At 50.5% G+C, this 14705-nt stretch overlaps 1 protein-coding gene across 1 annotated transcript in view; it reads right to left on the minus strand.

The window, feature by feature from the left end:
• Positions 1-14705, minus strand: part of SIM2 (SIM bHLH transcription factor 2) — a 48024-nt gene that overhangs the window by 10686 nt on the left and 22633 nt on the right. Inside the window, exons 5-7 of the mRNA XM_050785744.1 lie at positions 12782-12867; positions 9585-9784; positions 4687-4793 (exon numbers count right to left, since the gene is read on the minus strand). Coding sequence (XP_050641701.1) covers positions 4687-4793; positions 9585-9784; positions 12782-12867 — 393 coding nt within the window. The remainder of the gene's footprint in view (positions 1-4686; positions 4794-9584; positions 9785-12781; positions 12868-14705) is intronic.

A 14705-nucleotide genomic window follows, 5' to 3' on the forward strand; every position in this document is an offset into this window, starting at 1 on the left:
AGCACAGACTTATGTACAAAGAGTTTCACTGCAGTATTGCTGAAAATTCAGGGGAAGGGGTGGGGAGAGACTTAACTGTTCAACAGTAGGGAAACGAGTAAATGCGTTATGGTAAACTATACCGCCATTAAAATGATGATTAATAAGAAATTGTAACATTATGGGAAATGTGTATGACACGATGTTAACAGAAGAAAAGACAAGATTCGGAAATGTGTAAAGTATAACCCTAATTATGAAAAAGTGGGCACGTGCACACACCACGCCCTCCAACAAACTGTGTGATCCTGGACAAGCTACCAACCCCCCTGTGACTCAATTTCCTCATTTATAAAAAGAGGATAATCAGTCCTTACATCATATGGTTGTTGATAGATTAGATGATCTATTTGGGGATTTAGAACACTGGCAGACACAGCTGAAGGGCTCAAAACATATTAACTCTTATCTGACTGAAAATGACAGATAACTGTCACTTTCTTCTTTCAGCTTTCCTTGACTTTCTAAATTTCCAACAAGGAGGAGGTTTAACCAGAATGACATGTTTTTGGTTTTTTCACATGGGAAAGAAGATTGTGGGGCTTGGGAGGCAGGAATCCAGTCTCCATCAGGCCCCACCACCCCGTCAGGATGAACCTGGGGGCATGAGGCAGTGCTGCTGTGTAACAAGCATGCCACCGGCTGGAGAGAGGCCTCTCTGGGACCAGGCAGAGAGCAGCGCTTTTCTGCCCAGGCTTACTTAACATTTGCATCTCAGCTGACTCACATCACTGCTGAAGGGTATAGGCAAAGGCTGTGGCAAAGAGAGAAGCCTGACAATGCTTCTCCTTTGGGGGTTTGCTTCTCTAATGAAAAGATACATGGTGTCTACTTCCAGCTCATTTCACAGGATTACCTCATTCTACCCCCACTACAACCATGGGAGGTGGGCAGCACCAGGAAACCGGAGCCAACAGAGCTTGAGGCACAGCTGGAGTTCAGCCCAGGTGTCCTCAAAGTGGCAGCTGTGGGAGGAGGGCGCAGCGGCCTCTGGAAAGTTCTCTGTAGCTATTAGGTTGGTATAGAAGTACCTCTGGTTTTTGCCATTACTTTTTTTTTTTTTTTTTTTTGGAGACGGAGTCTCGCTCTGTTGCCCAGGCTGGAGTGCAATGGTGAGATTTTGGCTCACTGCAACCTCCACCTCCTGGATTCAAGCCATTATCTCTGCCTCAACCTCCTGCACAGCTGGGATTACAAGCGAACACCACCACGCCCGGCTAAGTGTTGTATTTTTTTAGTAGAGACAGGGTTTCACCATGTTGGCCAGGCTGGTCTCGAACTCCTGACCTCATGTGATCCGCCCACCTTAGCCTCCCAAAGTGCTGGGATTACAGGCGTGAGCCACCACACCCAGCCCTCTAGTTTTATATAAATATACTATCCAGAAAATTAAGTGGCCTTCCTGCTTCTTCCAGAATTTCTCTTGCAGGCACAGCCATGTCTTAGAGACACCCTGGGGAGGAAAGTAAACTTTGGCCCTGAGCAGAACTTCTATTTCTGTTTTGGATTTTTAAGGGCGAAAAAGGATACAAAAAATGCCTGCCTTGGGTTAAACAGGGTCCCCCAAAAAGATATGTTTCACATCCTAACCCTAGTAACCTATGGATGTGAACTTATTTGGGAAAAGACTTTGCAGCTGGAATCTTGTGAATCTCAATGCAGAATCATCCTGGATTACCCAGATGCACCCTAGATCCAAAGTCAGGTGTCCTTAAAAGAAAAGTCACAAGCCAGGCACAGTGGCTCACACTTGTAATCCCAGCTTTAGGTGGACGGACCAGCCTAGCCAACATGGCGAAACCCCCTCTCTACTAAAAATACAAAAATTAGCTGGGTGTGGCGGTGCACGCCCATAGTCCCAGCTACTAGGGAGGCTTAGGCAGGAGAATCGCTTGAACTCAGGAGGTTTAAGTTGCAGTGAGCTGAGATTTCACCACTGCACTCCAGCCTGGGCAACAGAGCAAGACTCTGTCTCAAAAAAATAAAATAAAATAAAATAAAATAAAGTCACAGACATAGAGGAGTGAGCCAAGTGAAGATAAAGACAGACTGGAGCGATGCAGCCATGAGCGAAGGAACGCCTGGGGCCACCAGGAGCCAGAAGAGGCAGGGAGGATCCTTCTCTAGAGCCTTCGGAGAAGAGCAGCTCTGCTGATACCTTGATTTCAGCCTTTTGGCCTCCACGACAGTAAGAGAAGGAATTTTTGTTGTTTTAAGCCACCCAGTTTGTGTTGATTTGTCACAACAGCCCTAGGAAACAAATCCACCACCCTAATGGGAAAAAAAGTAGTCAATGGAATCGCTGTGCCCTCATGGTTCTTGTCCCTCCCGCAGGGGTGGGGGGAGCTCAGAGTGAATGTAGTTGGTGACACTGAAACCAAGCCACCTACTCCTTTGGGGACTGGGTCTCCAGCACACTTGCATTTCTGCAATGCAACCATGACTCCGGCTTTCCCTCAGAGCAGCTGGTCAGTCCCTCTGCCCCAACAGTGGCAGGGGGATGTGTGGAGGTGTGAGCCCTCACCTTCGCTCTCCAAGTCCCAGACTGTTCTAGGGCACAGCACAGTTCTGTGCTCTCGAGGCGCGTGCCTCTCCCATCTCCCAACTGCTCTTGCTACTTCAGAGCCCTCTCCACTCTGCTCTTCACAGCTGCCTGTTCGAGTTTCCTGGATATCTCATTCTAGAATTGACACAGCATACCTGGTTTGCACAAGAAAACTTTCTAGCTCCCATATTAGTGACACCGACTGAGAAGTTCCATCCAAACACTAAGTAGTTGCTTCTCTACCAAGCTTGGTCTCCAGAATGACAGGGATGGCTATGAGATCATGATTTGGTCTTTAACAAAAGACAGAAAAGAGCTGTTCACACCTCCAAGTCTCCGCATGCATCAAGGAGCAAGGAAGAAGCCATCTGTGCCTGCCCAGCCGTAAGTCCTGGTTGTCACAGGTTTCCGTCCGTAGAGACTTGGGGAGGGAAGAGCAACAGCGACACCCTGGGAGTATCGAGTCCCCGGGTCCCAGTCCACACTGAACCCAGCACACCACGCATCTGTGGACCCAGCGGCTCATGGGCCTGCCGTCCGCCTCCACTTGACACTGGCAACCTGTCCTCTAACATCCCTGAGCCAACAGAAGGCGGAGCAAGAACAGAGGACACGCCGTCTGGGCCACACTGCGGAAGACCCAGCTCCTCTAATTGTCTGCACCCCATTACAAAGCACCCCTGACCGGCCGTGGGCATGGCAGGACTGGACAGCGGGAGGACGAGGCATTCCACTCCATCCAAATTAATCTTTGCCTCAGTTTGGATTCTAAAAGTGTATGGCTGGGTGCGGTAGTTCACGCCTGTAATCCCAGCACTTTGGGAGGCAGAGACAGATGGATCACCTGAGGTCAGGAGTTCTAGATCAGCCTGGCCAACATGGTGAAACCCCATCTCTACTAAAAATACAAAGATTAGCCAGGCGTGGTGGCGGGCACCTGTAATCCCAGCTACTTGGGAGGCTGAAGCAGGAGAATTGCTTGAACCCGGGAGGTGGAGGTTGCAGTGCACTCCAGTCTGGGTGACAGAGCAAGACTTTGTCTCAAAAAAAATTTGTTTTTAATTTTAAAAAAGTAAAAGTGTCACTTTTTTTTTTCGAGACGGAGTTTCGCTCTGTTGCCCAGGCTGGAGTGCAGTGGTATGATCTCAGCTTACTCCGCCTCCCAGGTTCACGCCATTCTCCTGCCTCAGCCTTCTGAGTAGCTGGGACTACAGGCACCCGCCACCATGCCTGGCTTATATTTTGTATTTTTAGTAGAGATGGGGTTTCACCGTGTTAGCCAGGATGGTCTCGATCTCCTGACCTTGTGATTCGCCCATCTAGGCCTCCCAAAGTGCTGGGATTACAGGCTTGAGCCACTGTACCCGGCCAAAGCATCACTTCTTCAAACATTTCAGTGACTAGAGCATCCCCCCTACATCCAGATGTTCCCAAACCACCTCCAATGGCAAATCAAATCGGTGTTTGTTCACCCTTGTTAACAAATCTTGTTTGTCCCAAGATGACCTCTCCCATCGTGGAACGGTGGCCTTCCTGAGCTTCCCCTAGCCGGCAGGTGTATAGCAGTCGGAGACAGGGCTCTGCTTGGGTTCAGCTCCCAGCTCCGCCACCTCCCAGCTGTATGAAGGTGGGCAAGTGGCTTAACCTATCTGGACCTCAGCATCCTCACTGGTAAAATGAGGATCGTGACCATGAGACCCTCCCTTATTGGGCTGGTAATGTGTTTAGTCACTTAAACTAGTGTCCCGCAGCAGTAAGAGCTCCATAACCAGCAGTTCGTCCACTGTTGTTGCTGTTATTCGCAAATGGTGTCCAGATCACAGAGTTTAGGTTCCACATCCACAATCTAGAATCCAGGCAACTTCCTGCTCCTACAGCTGCTAGAGTCTAGCTGAAAGGGTGCACACGGCTGCTTGAAAACCGACAACAGGCAGCCGTACTTAATCATGGGGTGGAGGAAGCCACACGTGAGGCTTGACATTCACGTGTGTATCATGGATGATAACTGCACCAACAAAAGGGACATGTCCCCCCCAGCTCTGTCCTCAGTGTCTCCTCCCTGACCAGCTACCTCCCGTGGCTGGGGTGGGTGTGCTACTCACGGAGGTGGTGTGCGTAGCGGAGGTGGAACACGTCGCAGCCATGCACGTGATGGTATAGGGTCTTCTCGATCAGGTCCTGCGGCTCGTACCCCGTCACCTCGGTCACCCTGCAGGGGCACGGCGGCTCAGTGAGTTACACCACTCTGCAGACTGCCTTTCATTTAAACTAATATTGGTTTTGCCAACTAATCAAGTGCTAAAAGGCTCAGGGGGGAAATGTTGATTTTGGAAACTGAGAATGATCTTTTTTACAAGAAGCAAGTCTTTGAACTCTAGCCCGGTACAGGATGTAGCACTATTCATGAACGGGAATGTTCTTCTGAAACCACCGGCTAAGAGAATGTTTGGAATGGCTTAAAATTGTAGCCTTTTTCAAAGTTCGGCTTATCAGGGAATGCTTACGAGTGAACTTTGATACCGATATTGCAAGAAAGCTGCTATGGTGAGAAAGAACCCACTCTTGGAGGGCTTTGGGGGGACGGTCCTGTGCGAATGTTTTTTATAAATTGTGGTAAAATATACATAATATAAAATTCACCATGGTAACCACTTGTAGCGTACAATTCAGTGGTATTTGGTGCGCTCACAATGTTGTGTAACAGGCATCACTGCCCCTTTCCAGAGCTTTCCATGACCCCCAAACAGACATTCAGTCCCTATTAAACACCAGCTCCCCACTGCCCCCTGCCCAGCCCCCAGTAGCCTCCCTTCTACTTTCTGTCTCTAGGAATTTGTCTCTTGGAGAGAGTTCATGTCCGTGGGATGGCACACCATGTGGCCTTTTGTGTGCGGCTTCTTTCACTCAGCATGATGTTTCCAAGCCTATCCATGCTGCGGCATGTGTCTGAACTTCATTCCTTCTTAGGACTGCATAAGTTTCTGTTTCATGTAGACATCACATTTAGTTCCTCCATCCCTCTGTCTGTGGACATTTGTTTGCACATCTTGGCTACTGCGGGCACGAGCGTTTAAACCTCCGTTACATGCTAGACACTGTTGATTGGCACAGATGGTCTCGGGATGCTGCCGTTGGGTGATTCCCACTATTGGGAATTATGGAATAACTGGAGACCTTTAAGGCTCCTGTGAGGGGAGGATTGGCTCAGACCCCCCAGAAGACAGGAAAATGACCTAAGATATTGTGACTAAAAGGAAAGCCTTAAGCTCTCTAGAGAAATGGAAGCATTTTCCTGGGGCTTACGTGACACAACCCCTCTGTGTTCTCATCGAGCCCCAGGCATATTAATTTCCCACTTCGGCTCTTTGAAGAAAAGTGGCTCTCAGTACCCAAGACCACATCATCACCCGCATGGGGATCGCTCTGGCTGTAGGTGGAAGCTGCACATGGCAACGATGGTTTCCCAGGCTTTGGGCAATGGGGCCGGGCACCACGTCCTCGAAGAGGGTGGTCCTCAACATCCTGGTGACGGATTTTCAAGAACAGATGAAAGAGAGAGGGATGAAGGGATTTCAAGGTAGGTGAGGGTATGGTGCAGAGTCAGTCCTGGAGACCGGGTGAGCCTGGGGAAAGAGGGAGGGCCAGGGCTGGGGGCCCTCCCTGCTAGGATAGGAGACGTTAGCTGTAAATTAAGCTGGGAAACTTGACCTCACTTTCATTCTTTAACCCGCTTCCCTTTCTCTTAAGATCTGCTCAAGCTTTGGGTCGTAAATCTCGGAGAGCCTCATGTTTCCCTGGAATCATTCCCTGTTTGGTGTACTCATTTCCATGGTGTCCTACTAGGGTAGGAAGGACACAGGGCTTGCAGTGGCGGGGAAGGGGGCCTTGCAGAGCCCAAAGTCATTCAGGGATCAGGGGACTTGTCTAAGGGCCACCTAGAACTTCAAGCCCCATCAGAATCTAACTCTGTGTGGCAGGAAAACTGAGCCATCTGGCTTCCCCCAAAAAGAAAACCAGGCATCTCTACCATGTGGGGATGAAAGAGGCTTCCCAGACCCTTTGGATGCAAAGTTACAGAACAACGGCCCCAAACGTGTAAATGAATCAGAAGCACATATATTAAGTTTCTCATCAAAGTACACACTGGCTTTAAAAATTAAAGGGAAACGGAGGGGTTTGGCAGGGTGCCCTCCCAGTTTTTTCCAAGCCTCTGGTGTCTGAAGACCTGTCAGAGGGATCTGCCAAACCCCAAACATCGCTGTGTTCACCCATCCTTAGCAAAAGCATCAGCTCCAGTTTCAAAGAGAAATACCACAAAACCCCGACGAGCCCAATTTCAGGTTACGGCGAGTTCAGTTGTGTCTGGGATTGAGCGGGGTGTGGTGCCAGACAGACCCACGACCACCCTCACTCCTACGACTTGGGGCCGCAAGACCTCAGGCCAAGCCCTCGCCTGGCCCCTGGGGTTTGGACCCAGAAGGGACATCTCCCACCCTGCTTGACCACTCTGCTGTCCTCCCAGGGCTGGGCCAGCCCAAGCCCCAACCCCTTGGTGACAGACCAACCTTGGTGACTGGGAAGGCCTCTGCAGCACTCTTCTGACCCCTTGCAGCCCCTCCTATGTGACTGCAGCTCAGAAAAGGCCTCAAGGCTTTGCTAGAAGCTTCCTGATATGACAGGAACAACCAGAGATCTGGGAGAGGCAGGACATCTCCTTCAAGACCACCAGCCTTCTTTTCTCCTCACTCCAGGGGTGCAGCCCCCACACCCTGAGGCGCGGGAGCCCCCACTGCTACTGCAAAGCCCCATCCAGGCCCTGTCCAGGCCCCCTTCAGGCACAACCTCCTCTACCTTCGGCTGCCTTTCCAGGCAGTGTGGACTGAACGGCTGGGAAAGGCCTCAGGTCTCTCCTCTGGGGAGACCACTTCTTTCCTGTTCTCGAGAATTCATCAGTCTCAGGGGTTTCCTAGAAGGACCAGAGGAAAACTAGGAGACAAAACAAGGGAGAAACCAGTCGGGTCCTCCCAGATGTCTCCGATAATGACCTTGGGCAGTTGATGTCCTTCCAGCCGCCTCTCAGAAGTGGCTCCCAAGTCAGAAAAGAGGGAGCAGAGGGGTCCACTCCAGCTGGGGCAGCTCGGCTGCCTTCTGTCCCTGCAGGGAGTCCCTCTGCATGGCAAGAAAATGGCATTTGTCGCTCTTGGCCATCCCCAGGGGTGCTGGCAGCTTTCCCCAAAGAGCACTGCTCCCTCTCTGCTTGGAGTTTCTGGGAAGATGCTGGTGACCCTGACATGCTCACCCTTGTCATTTCCCTGCCTCTGAGTGGTCCTGAAGGGTGTTGACAAGGAGCCAAACCGACTCCTATCTTTATCTCTCGCCCCTAACCAGGAAGATTCATTTTTTCTCTATAGAGCATCAATAAATGGTTAAAATGATCCATTTTATACGGTGTGTATTTTACCACAACTTTAAAAAGTGAAAAAGAAAAGAAAGCAGTAAATTCTGGCTTCCGGACATACAGAAAGCAAAATGTATCTCTCTTTGCCCGGCCAAAGCCTCATCGCACACACACCCCCATCAGGAGTGGGGTCTCTGATGACTTATTCCTGCCTGCACAGCCGATGAACCTACGGGCCAAGAGCTAAAGTGGCCTTGCAGGTAAGAGACGCTTCCCTGTTTTCAACGCTTCAGTCTGTTATCTAATTTCATCTTTCCTAGCAGTGAGCGGGCAGGCCGCGCTGCTATTTCACAAATAAGAACACGGAAGAGGCCTGACCAGCGCGTGGCCTCAAGACTTGGGAGGGGTTTGATGGTTCCACAGCGTGGATACGTGTCCAAGCATCACACTGTACCCCACAAACACCGCAAAACCCTGAAAACCAAACGCAGTTAGCATGTGTCACTTAAAAATTCAATTCAATTTTAGGCTGGGCGCTGTGGTTCACGCCTGAAATCCCAGCACTTTGGGAGGCTGAGGCGGGTGGATCACGAGGTCAGGCGATCGAGACCATCCTGGCTAACATGGTGAAACCCCGTCTCTACTAAAAATACAAAAAATTAGCCCGGTGTGGAGGTGGGCGCCTGTAGTCCCAGCTACTCGGGAGGCTGAGGCAGGAGAATGGCGTGAGTCTGGGAGGCGGAGCTTGCAGTGAGCTGAGATCACGCCACTGCACTCCAGCCTGGGTGACAGAGTGAGACTCTGTCTCAACAACAACAACAACAACAACAACAACAAATTAATTAAAATTAAAATTAACTTCAATTTTAAAAATCTTGGACTTTAACTGCAGACCCAGTTAAAAACCTGGGACTGCAGCCGGCTCTCGGGAAGAGTGAAGGCCACTCCAGCACGGGTCTGGAGAGCAGGTCCTCCCCAAGGCCAGGGGAAATGACGTCATCCAATCCCCTCCTCCCAGCCCAGATGTAGACAGGGCACCCAGGAGCGGTGGGCAGGGCATGCCCCAGGGAAGGCAGCCTCTCTGCTCCCAGCCTCAGCCCTGTGGTGGCTTCACACCAGCCTGAGTGCCAAGGCCCCCCTCACACACACTCAGGGTGGAAACCTTCCGTTTGTTCTAACGTCCTCCTTGGACACAGGAGGCAGAGCTCTGACATCACGGCCTTCAAAAAAGCCCAACCTGTGCTCACAGCACATGTTTTCATTTAAAATTCTAGTGATTCAAATAAGTAAATACAATAAAACAAGTAATCAATAAGTAAATAAAATAATCAATAAATAAAATAAGTAAATCAATAAGTAAATAAAATAAGTAAATCAATAAGTAAATAAAATAAGTAAATCAATAAGTAAATAAAATAAAACAAGTCCTTGAGTCCTAAGGCTGACATATGTTCAGTTCATAAATTGGTTTTGCTTAATCCACATTCCTATTATGACTTATTCCTCATTATGATTTGGCCAAGATGGCAGCTTTCAGGGGCCCATTTCCACCACCGGTGTCTTCCAAAAGGCCACAGCCACGGTGGCAGGTGCCGAACTCACCTGGAATCCAGGAATATCAGCTTCAGGTCGAGGCTGGCCCTGAACATGAACATGTTACTATACAGCTTGATCTCAGTGATGGCACTGGGCGGCAGCGACTGGCCCACGGCCACCAGCCCCACAATCTGGTAGCAGGAGTCGTACAGGGACATGTCCAGCATATACTGCCTGATCTTCAAGTAGCCACTGCAGTGGATGACCTGGGAGTGGAGAGGGCAGGGTCAGCCACTGGCCGCCCAGAGTTGGGCTGGTGCCCACTCCTCCTGGCTCATTTTCTCAAACGTGCTGAAATTCTCCCAGCCCAGCCTCTCCTCCGCTGTGCAGCCCAATGTGCTGACAGGCACCAGTTCATTGCTTAGGAGAAGTGGAGAGTTGTGCTTCTTAGGAAACAACATAATAGCTGGATGCGGTGGCTCATTCTTGTCATCTCCGCACTTCGGGAGGCCGAGGTCGGGGGATCGCTTGACTCCAGGAGTTCGAGACCAGCCTTGGTGACATGGCGAAACCCCGCCTCTACAAAAAATACAAAAATTATCCGGGCATGGTGGTGCATGCTTATAGTCTCCAGCTACTTGGGAGGCTGAGGAGGGAGGATCCCTTGAGCCCTGGAGGCGGGGGTTGCAGTGAGCCGAGATTGTGCCACTGCACTCCAGCCTGGGTAACAAAACAAACACACAAGACAACAAAAAATATCATAATAAAATATAAGGGTTGTCTTATCCAATTGACTGTACTGTAAGTAACTACAAATTAGGGCTCTGTAATATGTGATGGAGATATACCTTATGAGCTCACTGCCAAGCTGTGAGTAGGTAACACAACAAAGGCATCTGGGGGAGGCCAACCATTTGTTCCACAGTGCTCGCATCAGTGACTGTGCTGCTTACCACCTTCTGATGGGATTGAACTTGGCATCTGTATCACTCGACATGCTGTATCACTCCAGTAAATACACAATTCTGTCAGTAGAATTTTTTTTTTTTTAGACAAGGTCTCACTGTCGCTCAGGCTGGGGTACAGTGGTGCAATCAGGCTCACTGCAGCCTTGACCTCCCAGGCTCAAGTGATCCTCCCACCTTAGCCTCCTGAGTAGCTGGGACCACAGGCATGTGCTACCATGCCTGGCTAATTTAAAAAAAATTTTTTTTTGTAGAGACAAGGTCTCATTATGTTGCCCAGACTGGTCTCGAACTCCTGGGCTCAAGCAATCCTCCCACCTTAGCCTTCCAAAGTACTGGAATTACAGGCATGAATCACTGTGCCCTGCTCCAGTACAATTTTTTGAAGTCTTCATTTTTAATGTACTTTTATTTCCTTTATCTATAATTCAAGATTTTATCCCCTCATAATAGTAAGCCAGAGTGGCCCTATAGAAGCCCTTCTAATTGCTATAGACAAAAGCCATACAGACAAAAACGCAGTATTTCAGTGTCAAACAGAAACATCTGTACAGCCTCGAGCCTCACTACTGGAAGAATTTATTCAAGCTGCAGTCTGTGAAATCTTGACAGGATCATTGTCATCACAACAGCAGTGAAGAGTCTTAGCCCTAAATTCTCTGTTCCAAAACGCTTCCTGCAGGATTTCTGAATGCATTCATCGTCTTTAGGGCTGAAACAAATCTTAAAATCCTTCTAGTCTATTCTCCCATTGTATTAATGAGGAAACCAAGAACAAGATGGTGTTGTGTATCACTTAAGATTGGGCAGTGGACAGTTAATAAGTGGCAGAAAAAAAGTCAAGACCCAAATCCCATCCAGGCGTGGTGGCTCCTGTCTGTAATCCCGACACTTTGGGAGGCCAAGGCAGGAGGACTGACTGAGGCTAGGGACTCAAGACCAGCCTGGAAATACAGCAAGACCCTATCTCCACAAAAAATTTTAAAAAATAGCTGGGTGTGGTGGTGTGCGCCTGTGGCCCCAGCTACTCAGAAGGCTGAAGTGGGAGGATCATTTAAGCCCAGGAGTTTGAGGCTCCAGTGAGCTGTGATTGCACCACTGCACTCCAGCCTGGGTGACAGAGCAAGACCCTGTCCCTTAACAAAAAGACCCAAGTCCTCTGAAGAATGTCTGTTGGCTCCTGGGGCCCCACCATGGCCCAAAGAGGCTCAGTATCTGGGACAAGAAGGAAGAAACATATCCCCCAAACTGTAACAGCACAGTGAGATACAGGTCAAAGGAGGAGCTCAGAGTGGGGTCCAAGAGGGGAGCTGGGGCGGGGCCTTCCAGAAAGAGAAGACAAAAGCACAAAAATGCCCTTTCCTCTCACCCCATCCTCCTCCCTCCTTTTCTAGGGAGAAAATCCTCCCGGAAGAAAGTTTCTAGCAGCCTCCAGCTCATACTGATGGGTTATGATGTCTGTCCTCTGAGGTTGGAGAGATGGCAGTGAAGATGCCTGGGAGGAGGGTGAGGAGCCCAGAGAAGGGACAAAAGGGTTGGCGGGGGGCACTCAGCACAGACTTCCCCGACCCATCTTTCCCTGGGGAGCAGCTGACTCTCGTGCCCTGAGACGCGACCTACTCTTCCATTCTGGAATTAACCAGAACAAGCAGTGGTGTCTGGCAGAGAAGTGGAGCCAGGGAGGAGCATGGGCTGGGCTCAGAGTCCCAGCTCCGCCACCGAGCCCCTTCTGCCATCCCTCCTGTGGTCCTTGACTACAAAACCTGGCTGGTGCTGCTCATTCCAAAGGGCAGCTGAGATGCTTGAGGGAGCGGCCCAGATGTGGTGCTGCAGATGAAAGCTCTGCCTCGTGCCTTGGAAAGGGCTCTAGCATTACTGTGGTGCACCCGTCATAGGTGGCGGGGAACTTGGTGGAGCATCCCCAGAGGAAGAGCAGTGTCCGTGCTCTGGATACCACTCCCGGCTGCACCGTGCCCAGGATGGGCCTCAATAAACTCCAGAGGCGGCAGCTCCAGTGGGACTGGTCCACATGCAAAGCGCCAAGGTATTAATAAAATCTGCCCTAAGCCATGCTGATTCCAGGTCTTATGCGATGAATTCCAGCCAGCCTGGAACATCCTCCTAAAGCACCAGCTCTCACATGTGCCTCCAACAGACTGTGCTCCATGTTCCTGGAGAGTTCTATGTCAGTGGGGATGACGAGTTTGCGTTCCCGCGCCTTCCTTTCTGCAGAAGCTCTTGAAAACACACAGTGAGGACCCACGGCCAGCTCCTCCCCGCACCCATGACTCCCCGTACCTTGTATCCACTGCAGGTCAGGCCCGCGTTCCTTTTCGCCAAGACACACTTCATTCGAAGAAAGAACGACCTCTCTATCTCATACTCTGCAAGCAGGAGCAAGGTGAGGTTGGCAGCTGCCCCTCCGTGCTCCCCCCATCCTTCTTCCAACCTCACCAATGTGTTCCCAGAGCCAGATGCAGCTGCCAGAGGCCTTCTCAGTGTGCCCAGACCCTGCTTAGAGATCTTCAGCCTTGGCTGAGATCCGGGTGGGGCAGTGGAGACACCAGCCCAGTCCTGGTGTGGCTTCCTCGGCTCTAAAGGAAGGCAGCCAAACGAGGCCACACCTGAGGCCCCTGATGGGCCCTGCAGAGCTCCACCTGCAGTTGCCCGCTCCTGGGGGCTGTGGGCTCCGGGAAGGCCCAGAAGCCTCTAACTTCCCTCAGGGTAGCAGGACTTAAGTACGTGTGACCCAGGCTCGGCAGATCCATGCTTTCACCCTCATTTCTAGCCCCGGAAGGACCACTGCATCATCTCTGTCTCTCCAGGGCTCTGCCCTTCCTACTCACTCGCTTTGCTTTTGCAGGCCTCACACGCAAATCTCCGACCTCGCTATTGTCAATGCAAATGTGTCCCCTAAGGAAACACCCTCTGCTTCAGGAAGGGACACCAGCGCTCTGAGACACAAATAGAGAAGGACCTCTGAGGGAGGGTGAGGTCACCCCACTCTAAATAAACAGCCCTTTGGTGGAGGTTAATACATGAATTTTTAAAGGGAGGTTACCACTAGGAATGGAAGCAAGGTCTTCCACCCTCCCTGAGGTCACTGCCCTGTGGAAGCTCAGGGATCACCTCAGAGGGCACCCCCCACCTCCCCTAGTTGGAGAGGCTGCCCTATTTTACCCACAATTCCCCCCGCAGTTGGTGTCTGTGGGCAAAAAGCTTCCCTCTAACATGGCTGCCTGCCCCAGCCATTTCCAGATAAGCACGGAGGGTGGAAAGCTCAGGTCTAATAGACATCAACCAGTCATTAACTACCAAGTTCTGGGGAGAGCCCATTTCTCACAGGTTTATCATAAAACAGTGGGGGTCATTTCAGACACAGGAAGTCAGCAAGGGAGCAGCTGGGGAGAAAATGGAGCAGCTGGGGAGAAAACCAAGCACTTGGGGATCTCAACCCCTGCACCCCTCGGCTGGCTGTGGAAATGAGTCAGGTGCGGCCTCAACGCTTTCAGCCCGTGTTGCTTCAGACTCGAAGGCCACAGAAAGGTCTCATGATATTCCCAAGACTCATTTGCTCTCATTTATAATCCCTCTTTCGGAGGTTATGACCCAGGCAGGGTAAAATGAAACCAGGGGTAGCGGGAGAAACACAGTCCCACACAGTTAATATACTGTGCAATTTTCAGGCTAGGCACGGTGGCTCACGCTTGTGAATCCCAGCACTTTGGGAGGCTGAGGTGGGCGGATCACTGAGCTTCGAGACCAGCCTGGCCAACATGGCAAAACCCTGTCTCTAATAAAAATACAAAAAAATTAGCCAGGTCTGGTGGCAGGCACCTGTAATCCCAGCCACTTGGGAGGCTGAGGCAGGAGAATCGCTTGAACCCGGGAGGCGGAGGTTGCAGTGAGCCGAGATCAGGCCACTGCACTCCATGCCTGGGTAATAAGAATGAAACTCTGACTCTAAAAAACAAAACAAAAAACCATACTGTGCAATTTTCAAAAACAACAACAGCCCTGTGTTCTGCAATTCTCTGACACCTGTTGTCTTTGTCCAGCTTTAAACAACCCCACAGTGAAAGAATTTGATTCAGGGGCGATGTTCTAGCCTAGCCCTGATTTTGTTAGAAATTCCCTCTTCAGAGCCACGATTCATGTTGATGTATGTAGACATAACATATCCAAGAATCAGACCTTAGCTACAACTAGGTGCCCCATCTCA

The sequence above is a fragment of the Macaca thibetana genome, chromosome 3 (genome assembly GCF_024542745.1).
Source record: "Macaca thibetana thibetana isolate TM-01 chromosome 3, ASM2454274v1, whole genome shotgun sequence".
Lineage (NCBI taxonomy): Eukaryota > Metazoa > Chordata > Mammalia > Primates > Cercopithecidae > Macaca > Macaca thibetana.